Source organism: Colobus angolensis, unplaced genomic scaffold (genome assembly GCF_000951035.1).
Source record: "Colobus angolensis palliatus isolate OR3802 unplaced genomic scaffold, Cang.pa_1.0 Scaffold201, whole genome shotgun sequence".
NCBI lineage: Eukaryota > Metazoa > Chordata > Mammalia > Primates > Cercopithecidae > Colobus > Colobus angolensis.
This window is the reverse complement of record NW_012115167.1, coordinates 5,882,226-5,894,239: the sequence shown is the minus strand read 5'-3', so window position 1 is coordinate 5,894,239 and position 12,014 is coordinate 5,882,226. Positions and strand designations below refer to the sequence as shown.

At 44.1% G+C, this 12,014-nt stretch overlaps 1 protein-coding gene across 1 annotated transcript in view; it reads right to left on the bottom strand.

Moving 5' to 3' along the window:
• The window catches only part of LOC105511664 (WD repeat-containing protein 35-like), a gene marked incomplete at its 3' end in the record, with an annotated part of 85,666 nt that extends 83,623 nt beyond the window's left edge, over positions 1-2,043 (bottom strand). Inside the window, 2 exon segments of the mRNA XM_011941840.1 lie at positions 1,082-1,199; positions 1,914-2,043. Of these exon segments, the coding sequence (XP_011797230.1) occupies positions 1,082-1,199; positions 1,914-1,937 (142 nt within the window).
• Positions 2,044-12,014: the final 9,971 nt, after the last annotated feature.

The window sequence follows — 12,014 nt, the reverse complement described above, 5'->3', positions numbered from 1 at the left end:
TGAGACAAACTTAGTTTCACATCCTTGCTCTGCCACTTACTGGCTGCGTGACCTAAGGCAATTATTAACAGCTCAGAGCCTCAATTTTTTCACCTAGAATACCTACTGCCCAAGATTATTGTGAAGTCAAATAAGATTGTGAAGGTTAAACATCCAGTATATGGAAAATCGTCAATAAGTATTTAAATTATTCATACCACATTCAAAGCTGTAAGGTAATGCTATTCAAAGTGGGGTCTGAGGACCAGCAACTCAGTTTCACTAGAAATGGAAATTCTCAGGCCCCATCCTGGGTCCACTGTGTGGGGGTAGAGCATGAAATCCATCTTAACAACCTCTTCCAGTGATTCTTATACCTAATACAGTTTGAGAAGCTATGTTGTAAGGAATCCAAAAATGTAATGCAGTTAATCCCCTACATTTTCATTTTATGGAAGAGTAAACTAAAGTAGTAAGATCCTCAGCCACTTGTTGAAAGTCATTCAGTAGTCTTGTGGCAGAGCAGAGATTTAACCCTAATTGCCTTATCTAGATCTTCAATCTAGTGCAGCACTGGGGGGCTAAAGAAGTAGGAAGCTGTTTGCTGAGATTCCAGACAACTAGATAAAGAAAGAAATCAAGCCGCAAAAACAAGAGACCCACTAATAGAAATGTAAAACATATCCCATTTTCTGTTCTTGGACACTAGGTCAATAACCATTAATGTATCTAATAAGCAGAAAGGATAGGCCTGTAAATAATCCACCAGATTTTCTTACTGAAATGTTGACTCACAGGATTTGTATTAGACTCCTAATAATACAGTACAATAATTAGACATAGCATAACACAGTGACTTATTTTCATTCTTCGTTATTTTTCATTCTCCATTAATAACTCAGCAAAAACCATCTGATGTTTACATTCAACATTCTCTGAACTGTACTGCAAACATACTCCAGATAAAACACCATAAAATGTTGGTTTTCCCTTTAAAATAATCAGAATTGCATACTGACAGATACCATGAGTAAACTGCATGAACAAACAACATTAGCCAATTTTCTACCAATTTCAAACATGTGGGCTTGCATTCATTTACCTGTCTGCGTCTCTAATTTCAAAACTTTCAGTAATCCATCTTCACCACCGCATGCTATGAACCCTTGTCCCTTGTTCCAGGATACACACTTAAGCTTCACGTTATTGGGAATGGAAATCTGTAAAAGCAACCATAGCCGCACTAGCAACTTTTCACGAAGGAGGTGGGAAATAAGTCTGCAGGTGATGAAGGCTGAAGAAAATCTTCCAAGAAGAAAAACGGACGGTCTTGCAGAAAAAAAACGAGCTGTTGTGAAATGGGCATGGTCCCTTGAACTGACCCGGGCTCTAGCCTTTGGGAAAGAGGGAAAGAAGTGCAAAAAAGAGAAGGATACTGACTGCGGAGGAAGCCAACGCCAGAGTCACCGGGTGGATTTTTTAAAGGGAGGGCAGGGAGCGGGTATAAATCCATACCACCAGTCCCTCTTCCTTTTTACCCACAACACTTAGGCTATCCTATTGTTATTTCTTTCTCTTGCCCAGTGGCTCGTGGTGATCCAAAGAGTTTAAATCATGTGGATCAGCAACAGGTGGAGGAGGAAAGATAGAGTAGCACGTGGAGACTTATCCTCGAGCCACCCAAAAGGACCTAGCCAGGGGCAGGAATGGGAGAGAGCTACGAGAGGGCAGCGGGCTCGGTCAAGGACTGTCTGGGGCTCTGGGAACCGCAGGAGGAGGTCGGAGGCTGGACCCGGAGAGAAGGATGGCCGCGGAATGGCGAAGCCACGATCGGGACCGGGTGAAGCAGCCTGGCTTCTCGGGAAGGCAGCGGGAATCGCTGCAGGCTGCGGGAATGGCGCGGAAATGAGGACGCCCCCCGCCAGGAAACTCACTTTCTTGGTCAGGTAGAACAACATCGTGGGATTCCCTAGAGGGTCATGACGGCTGCTAAGGCCCTCGACGGTTAACGGTTCTGTTTCCAATCGGGAGTACCAGCAGCTGCGGAAAGCTCCCGTCGCCCTGGCAACCGCGATGTTGCCCTGTCGCATCCGGGGCGCCGCGGGGCACTTCTGGTGACGCCCTCGCACCGGGCACCGGCGTAGTGCGCCTGCGCGGCGCACTAGCTCTGGTCATAATTCTGTTAACCAACTGCATAATCTTTAAGCCAGAACCTTTACCTGTAAAATAAAGAAGTAGATGATTTCTCCAGTTCTTCCCACTCAAGTGTCCTATGATTGATTAAAATTGTATGTCCATTAAGCAATTCAAAGGGAATTATGTCTGGCTATCTGAAAGCTCACAGCCAGCCCAAGGAGGAAGCGCACTAAAGGCGAGGCCCGGCTGCTCCCCAGCCCAGGACTGCTTGCTGCTGTGTTAAATTGACGATGATGGAACAAAGCGCATTTTATGAGAGTTCATGAGTAGGAAGTCCAAGGAGCCTATACATTAGTCACGTCTGAAAATCTTCCTTGCTGGTCCTGCAAGCCAGAGGAGCTGGCCACTGCCACTTGCCCAGATGAAGGACATATCGATCCAGAAAAGGGAACAGTTAGCCAACATTGCTTTATTTGCTCAATCGCAATAAAAACTTTTTCCAGGGAGAAAACCCACATAAAACTATTGGAGACAGGATTCTGGATCAAGTCAGGCCACAACATAAAATTACATGGTAACAATGGTCTCCAATTTGAGAGAAGCAGCATAATGTGCCCCAACCTCCCACAAAAACCTCAAACCCTTGAGAGACTCGGGAAAACAAAAGAAGGTCATCTTCCATCGACCCTTTCCTCCTCTCTCCTTCTCCCCAGACTCCCTTGTGCTTGTACAGGGCAGGGAGGGGAAAGGAAAACTGATCAGTTACCCTGGGGCGTCAATCACCCTGTTGAAACTGGTCTGAGTGCCAGAGAGACAACCAACATGGCTCCTGCCTTCAGGGTCCACATCTTGAAGAGGGAGACAAACACATGAAATGGAAAAGCATCCTGGAATTAGATGCTGGGCCAGATGAACTGGAAGTAGTTCTCAAATTTGAGTGTGCCTCAGACTCCCCAGGGGCCTTGTTAAAACACAGATGGCTGGATTCACTTGGTTTGGGGTAGAGCCGATACTCGGCAGTGCTAACACCATGCTAGGTGCTGCTGGTCCATAGATCATGCTCTGAGAACCAGTGCTACGGACAGTGCTCCCCATACCTTAGTGTGCATACGAACCACACTAAGTCTGGGGGCCTGGGTAAAGTGTAAACTGATTCAGCAGGTCTGGTACAGGGCTGGGGGTCTGCATTTCTAACAAGCTCCCAGGTGATGCCAATGCTGCCAGTCTGTGGTCCCCATTCAGTAGCAAGGGTGCTCCATCTAGACCAGAGTGCGATGGAAGTTAGAGAATGAGATGAGTTTGAGTTGATATTGGCAGGGAAGGTTAATGGTAGTTACTGGGACTTGGGCTGGTCCCTGAAGAATGAGCAGGATTTAAATAAATGAAAAGGCTGTATTCTGGGAGAGAAACTTGAGCACAGACAGGGCAGTGACCTCAGGTGATCTGCCCACCTCAGCCTCCCAAGGTGCTGGGATTACAGGTGTGAGCCACTGTGCCCGGCCAGAGGCATTTTTTATAATAGAAAAAAATATTTCTTTTCCTAAAGTAATTTTATAAAAGGCAAATTCAGAGTTGCTTCCATGGCTCCAAGTAAACCAAACTCAGAGACAAACTATAGATTGTTTTACATGTACTTACAGAAGTTGCAGAGAATGGCTGGTAAAAAAGAAAAAGCATTAAATGAAAGGGTGGCAAGCAGAAACAGCACTATTAAAAACATAATTTACAAATTACCCACCAGAAAGGCTGCACCTACTTATTTCTGTGAAACTTTACTGACACTGACTGATACTATATATATATATATATTTTTTTTTTTTTTGAGACGGAGTCTCACTCTGTCACCCAGGCTGGAGTGCAGGGCCAGATCTCAGCTCACTGCAAGCTCTGCCTCCTGGATCCACGTCATTCTCCTGCCTCAGCCTCCTGAGTAGCGGGGACTACAGGCGCCCACCACCTCGCCCGGCTAGTTTTTTGTATTTTTTAGTAGAGACAGGGTTTCACCGGGTTAGCCAGGATGGTCTCGATCTCCTGACCTCGTGATCCGCCCGTCTTGGCCTCCCAAAGTGCTGGGATTACAGGCTTGAGCCACCACGCCCGGCCGACTGATATTATATTTTTAAATAATTTAATTTAATTTTTGAGACAGGGTCTCACTCTGTTGCCCAGGCTGAAGTGCAGTGGCACGATCTTGGCTCACTGTAGTCTCGACCTCCTAGGCCCAAGTTATCCTCCGATCTCAGGCTAAGTAGCTGGGACTATGAGCACATAGCACTGCACCCGTCCATATTATTCTTTATAACCTTTGCCATATGATACATGAAAAATATTATCTGTTTTAATTTGCATTTCTTAAATTTTGAGAGTAAATACTTTTTTACTACATTTATTGGCTGCTTGTATTTCTTCCTATTTCTTTGTCCGTTTTCTATAGGGGTTTCTGTCACTTCAGTGATTTTCTTTTTTTTTTTTTTTGAAGGTGGAGTTTCACTCTTGTTGTCCAGGCTGGAGTGCAATGGCATGATCTCGGCTCACCACAACCTCTGCCTCCTGGGTTCAAGTGATTCTCCTGCCTCAGCCTCCCAAGTAGCTGGGACTACAGGCATGCGCCACCATGCCCGGCTAATTTTTGTATTTTTAGTAGAGACGGGGTTTCACCGTGTTAGCCAGGATGGTCTCGATCTCCTGACCTCGTGATCCGCCCGTCTTGGCCTCCCAAAGTGCTGGGATTACAGGCTTGAGCCACCACGCCCGGCCGACTGATATTATATTTTTAAATAATTTAATTTAATTTTTGAGACAGGGTCTCACTCTGTTGCCCAGGCTGAAGTGCAGTGGCACGATCTTGGCTCACTGTAGTCTCGACCTCCTAGGCCCAAGTTATCCTCCGATCTCAGGCTAAGTAGCTGGGACTATGAGCACATAGCACTGCACCCGTCCATATTATTCTTTATAACCTTTGCCATATGATACATGAAAAATATTATCTGTTTTAATTTGCATTTCTTAAATTTTGAGAGTAAATACTTTTTTACTACATTTATTGGCTGCTTGTATTTCTTCCTATTTCTTTGTCCGTTTTCTATAGGGGTTTCTGTCACTTCAGTGATTTTCTTTTTTTTTTTTTTTTGAAGGTGTTTCACTCTTGTTGTCCAGGCTGGAGTGCAATGGCATGATCTCGGCTCACCACAACCTCTGCCTCCTGGGTTCAAGTGATTCTCCTGCCTCAGCCTCCCAAGTAGCTGGGACTACAGGCATGCGCCACCATGCCCGGCTAATTTTTGTATTTTTAGTAGAGATGGGGTTTCACCATCTTGGCCAGGCTGGTCTCAAACTCCTGACCTCGTGATCCACCCGCCTCGGCCTCCCAAAGTGCTGGGATTACAGGTGTGAGCCACCACGCCCAGCCACTTCAGTGATTTCTAAGAGCTCTTTATGCATAGAAATATTAATGCTTGTTACCTACTTGCAAATATTTTCCTCAAGTTTATATAGCCAAATCTAGGCCGGGTGCAGTGGCTCACGAGGTCAAGAAATCAAGACCATCCTGGCCAACATGATGACACTTCATCTCTACTAAAAATACAAAAATTCGCTGGGCATGGTGGTGTGCGCCTGTAGTCCCAGCTACTCGGGAAGCTGAGGCAGGAGAATCGCTTGAACCCAGGAGGCAGAGGTTGCAGTGAGCCAAGATCGTGAGATTCCGTCTCAATAAAATAAAATAAAATATAGTAAAATCTATCAACCTACATAGAAAAAATCTGGAAGTTTATTCACCAACATACAGTGTATATCTCTTAGTAACTGAGGATGGCTTTCTGCTTACCTGATTTTTCTTAGTATCTACAGTGGACATGTAATACTGTTGTAATAAAAAGTTATTTAATGAAAAAATTAAATAAGTAGTAGGTTCTAAAACAAAATTCTTTTTTGTGGGGGGACAGAGTGTCACTCTGTTGCCCAGACTGGAGTAAAATGGCGAGATCTCTGCTCACTGCAACTTCCACCTCCTGGGTTCAAGCAATGCTCATGTGTCAGCCTCCCAAGTAACTGGGATTACATGTGCGCACCACCTTGCCCAGCTAATTTTTGTATTTTTAGTAGAGATAAGGTTTCATCATCTTGTCCAGGCTGGTCTTGAACTCCTGGCCTCAGGTGATCCACCCACCTCGGCCTCCCAAAGTGCTGGGATTAAGGCATGAACCACCGTCCCCAGCAATAAAAATCTTTCAATGAAAACTTTAAAGGATGTGTATTCTACATTACAGGGGAAAGTCATGAACCTTGCTTTTTTAAAAAAAAAAAAAAAAAAGTGTTTTGGTCAGGCGCAGTGGCTCACGCCTGTAATCCCAGCATTTTGGGAGGCCGAGGCAGGCGGATCACCTGAGGTCAGGAGTTCAAGACCAGCCTGGCCAACATGGTGAAGCCCTGTCTCTACTAAAGATACAAAAATTAGCGGGGTGTGGTGGTGTGTGCCTGTAAACCCAGCTACTCAGGAGACTGAGACAGGAGAATCACTTGAATCCAGGAGGTGGAGGTTGCAGTGAGCTGAGATCGCAGTGAGCCGAGATCACGCCACTACACTCCAGCCTGGGTGACAGGGTGAGACACTCTGTCTCAAAAATAAAAATAGAAGTGTTTTAAAATTTTTATTTTCCATGTCCACTGAATATTAATCTTAAAACTTTTTGGTATCACTAGATGCTTTCAGAATCTGATAAAAAGCCTCAGACACTTTCTCCCCAAAATATAAACACACACCAAATGTAGCCTACAATATCTATGGGTTAATTTATCCCTCAGAAGTCTTTCTATAAGCCCCCTAGTTTTCCGTGGGTCCTGACTGTACACGAAAAATAAAATCCTAAGCCTCCCACTGAGTGAACAGACCTCCTCTTGGCCAAGGGGACCCCAGAGAAACCTGAAAAATTGTATTTCTACCCATAACAGGAAGAGATCAGACATAGATCCTTCTACCTCCTCCCTTTCAGAGTTTAGACACAACAACTCACTGGCATTAATGTTAAAATAGGGATCATAAGACTCTGTGGCAATAAGACACCAAATTATAGAAAGACCTAAGGCCATGCAAGGCAAGAGTTAAGTCATGCCTGCAGACCATCAGTCTTGCTGAATAGGTCATTTCGATGTAAAATATTGTGGCTAACTCTGACGTAGCATCCTTATCTTCAACATTTCTTTCTTCTGACTCCAAGTTTTAGACAGAGCCTTACAACTTTAACCAATTGCAAATTAAAGAATCTCTGAATCCACCTGTAACCTGTAAGTCCCACTTCAGCATATCCTGGCTTCTTGGACTGAACACCTTCCATGTGTTGACTTACATCTTTGCCTGTAACTCCTGCCTCCCTGAAATGCATAAAATTGTAATCTGACCACCTCAGGACCACTTACTCAAAGTTTCTTGGGTTTGTGTTTTTCCCAGGCTGTGGTCAGTCACATTGGCCCTGAATAAATGTCTAAAATATTTTACAGAGTTTGGTTTTTCTTTTAACATGACTTAGAACTCCTGAGTATCCCCAGCTCTAATTAACCTTAACGAGAAATACATTACTCTTTTAGAAGCAAGTAAAAACACAGGCTGGGCGCAGTGGCTCACACCTGTGATCCCAGCACTTTGGGAAACCAAGGTGGGTGGATCACTTGGGGTCAGAAGTTCAAGACCAGCCTAGCCAACATGGTAAAACCCTGTCTCTACTAAAAACACAAAAATTAGCTGGGTGGGGTGGCACATGGCTGTAGTCCCATCTATGCAGGAGGCTGAGGCAGGATAGCTTGAGCCAGGGAGGTTGAGGTTGCAGTGAGCTGGGATCACGCCACTGCACTCCAGCCTGGGTGACAGAGCAAGACTCTGTCTCAAAAAAACAAACAAAACAACAACAACAACAACAACATTGCTATCATTATTTAACTCCTACTCAAATGTATGTGTAGAAGAGGCAAAATTTTACCTCTGCCCTCTTAGGGTTTTTTGGCTGGACTCGAGAATTAAACTTACGTTAAGACAGGTTAACAAGAGAAATACATACAGATTTATTTAATATTAAGTTTACATTATTTAATATAACGTATGACATGGGGGCCCTCGTAAGTAAATGACCCACAAAAGTGGGAAAACTTAAATGCTTCTATATTAGGACGAATAAAGACAGGCAATGGCAGAAAAGTAACTAAACTATGTGGGGAGGCTAAAGAAGATAAAAAGTATTTTAACAAGGTCTGTTTGTACAGAATTTTCTCAGTCTCAACTTCCCATTCTAAGAAGACAATAAGAATGTTGCCTTCCTTCTGGTAACGGGAGGACATCTTCTATATGGGGCTTTTATCTCCTCCTTTAAGGAAGAAAAGGGGAAGAATCAGAGTCCCTTCTTGCACCCGTTTTTTTTTTAATGTGCCTTTAGCTCAAAATAATCCTTATGCCAAAGTGGTATATTTTGGGATAGCATATTCTGCCACATATTACTGCCTGTCTGAGCCTACAGCATGTTCCAAAATATCAGTGAGCAATAAAATAAATTAATTCCTGTGCCACTAGGGGCTGCTATTGCCAATGTAACAGTTGAAACTTGGTAGCAGCTGCATTTTTAGAATGCCTTCAAGCAAAAGGATCCAAGTACAAAGCTTTATTTTATTAACTCTCAAAACAACCTATTTTGTAGATAACAAAGCTGGGCATAGGCCTATTAAAAGAATTGTCTAAGGCAAGGAAATGGTAAGAAAAAGACCCTGAAGCCTTGATGCAAAGGGAAATTATAAATACCTAACTAAGCCTTCCTTGTAAACAGGTTTCCTTTCCATTGTGGCCAAATATGTTTCCATTCTAAGTTCCATTAAGCAACTGGTCCCAGGCATTTAATGAGGTTTTCCACCTCTGAAAACATTAAAATATTATATAAAATGTGAACAGAGATGTGTGCAAACACAAGGGCACCAAAGTTTTACAATGAGCTCTACCTGCACTCTGTCTCCATTCTACTTTCTGCAATTATGCTGTTATTAACATTCACTCTTCACTCAACTGGTCACTCAACAGATTTTATTTTTTTGAGACAGGGTCTCACTCTGTCATCCTGGCTGCAGTGCAGTGACGTGATCCCAGCTTATGGCAAACTCAACCTCCCTGGCTCAAGCTATCCTTCTGCCTCAGCCTCCTACATAGATGGGACTACAGATGTGTGCCAGCCCATCTAGCTGATTTTTAAATTTTTTTTAGAGACAGGGTCCCACCATGTTGCCCAGTCTGTTCTCCACCTCCTGAGTTCAAGTGATCCTCCCACCTTGGCCTCCCAAACTGCTGTGATTACAGGTGTAAGTCACCATGCCCTGGCCAACAGGTATTAGTTGAGAGCTTTTGCAATCCATTCTGCTTGGCTCCAGAAGATAACAGAAATATTTGACTGTCTCTGCCTTAAAATCTTACATTCTGGTAAGGGAAAATTACATGTAAATAAATTATTAAAATACAATGGACTAAGAATTGTTATTACTTAGTACCTAAAAATAGCTATCAGGTTTGGCGGAAGAAGATTCCATTAATTCAGCTGCAGTAGGTCAGGAGAGGCTTAATGGAGAATATCAGAATATGCTGCAGGTGAAGTAACTCATCCCTATATATGGAAGCATGAAACAGAGTGAGGTGTTGAGTTCTCTGTAAATAGTACAGGAAGAATGGAACCAGGACCCTAGGGTAATAAATCTGAAAAAATAGACAGGGCCTAGGTCACAGAGATGAAGAGTTTACATGTAATGGACAATTTTTTTTTTTTTTTTTAAGAGTTTTGCTCTTGTTGCCCAGGCTGGAGTGCAGTGGCACAATCTCGGCTCACTGCAACCTCTGCCTCCCAGGTTCAAGTGATTCTCCTGCCTCAGCCTCCCGAGTAGCTGGGATTACAGGCATGCACCACCACGCCCAGCTAATTTTTGTATTTTTAGTAGAGACGCGGTTTTATCATGTTGGCCAGGCTGGTGTCGAACTCCTGACCTCAGGTGATCCACCCACCTCAGCCTCCCAAGTAATGCCAATTTTTATACTTAATCATTGGGAAGTGTAGAGAAGGAAAAATCTTTCCTCTTCCCATCTCAGGGTTCTTCGCTGGGGCTTTGTAACAAAACACAACTTAACAAGAGAAAAGCATACAAATTTATTTAATGTAAGTTTTACATGACACAGGGGCCTTCATAAGGAAATGACCCAAAGAAGCACTTTCAGCCATATGATTATACGCTAAGTGGGACAAAGAGTAGTAAATTGTGAAAATATGGACTTGGTCTAGGGTGGTTAATCATGGAGAAGTGACTAGGAAGATAAGAATTAGTTTAACAAGGTTTTTTAATACAGATTTTTTATGGCCGTGATTCCCCATTTCTGGTGTTAAGAATACCTTCTAGCTGGGCACAATGGCTCATGCCTGTAATCTCAGCACTTTGGGAGGCTGAGGAAGCTGGATTGCTTGAGGTCAGGAGTTCCAGACCAGCCTGGCCAGTATGGTGAAACCCCACCTCCACTAAAAACACAAACATTAGCCAGGTGTGGTGGGGGGCACCTGTAATCCCTGCTACTCGGGAGGCTGAAGCAGGAGAATCACTTGAACCTGGGAGGCAGAGGTTGCAGTGAGCCGAGATCAAGATGATGCCACGGCACTCCAACCTGGGCGACAGAGTGAGACTGTCAAAAGAAAAAAGAAAAGAAAAGAAAAAAGAGCACCTTTCACATGTGAGTTTTATCTTCTGCTTCTGCTTTCAGGAAGAAAAAGGTAAGTCACAGTGCCCTTTATGCACCTGCTGTTTTTTAGGTGCTTTTAACTCAAAATAATCAATAAGAGCCAGAGTAGCTTATTTGGAGTGGTGTGTTCTCAACTACTTCAGGAGTCCCTGAAGAGTTGTAAGCAGAGGAGTAATAACAAGATCAGATTTGGGGTTTTGTTTTTTTCTGAGATAGGGTCTCACTCTGCCACTCAGTGCGGTGGTATGAGCCTATCTCACTGCAACCTCGAACTTCTAGGCTCAAAAGGATCCTCCTGCCTCAGCCTGTCGAGTAGCTAGGACTACAGGTGCACATCACTGTGCACAGATTTTTTTTTTTTTTGAGACAAGATCTCACTGTGTTGCCTAGGCCGATCTCAAATTCCTGGGCTCAAGCTATTCTCCTGCCTCAGCCTCCCAAAGTGCTGGGATTACAGGCATGAACCACCCCAACCAGCCAGATTTGAGTTCTTAAAAGATCCTTCTGTGGTGGTAGTGTGGCAAAGGAACTGGAGGAGGCCCACTTCCCAACACTGTTGTATTGGAGATTAAGTTTCCAACACATGAATTTTGGAGTGGACAAAGATATTCAATTCATAGCAGTTTCTTTTGATGGTGTCATGTTTACCTGAGTCTTTGCTATCCATGTAACTTTGCACTGGTGTTTATGTATTTAAAGGAACAAACACGCCAGGCGCAGTGGCTCACGCCTGTAATCCCAGCGCTTTGGGAGGCCGATGTGGGCAGATCACAAGGTCAGGAGATCGAGACCATCCTGGCTAACAGAGTGAAACCCCGTCTCTACTAAAAATTAAAAAATTAGCCGGGTGTGGTGGTGGGCACCTGTAGTCCCAGCTACTCTGGAGGCTGAGGCAGGAGAATGGTGTGAACCTGGGAGGCAGAGCTTGCAGTGAGCCGAGATCGTGCCACTGCACTCCAGCCTGGGCGACAAGCGAGACTCCATCTCAAAAAAAAAAGGAACAAACACCTCTTCCAGTCTTTATAGACTAGTTTTAGAAAGAAAAGGCCTTCTCCTATTGGGTCCCTGAATTGATGGGATTGCACTCAAATGGGGTTGGAGCTGGGTCCACAGTGGGGTCCACAGTTGGCAAGCTTGTTACCAGGGGCTCTAATGG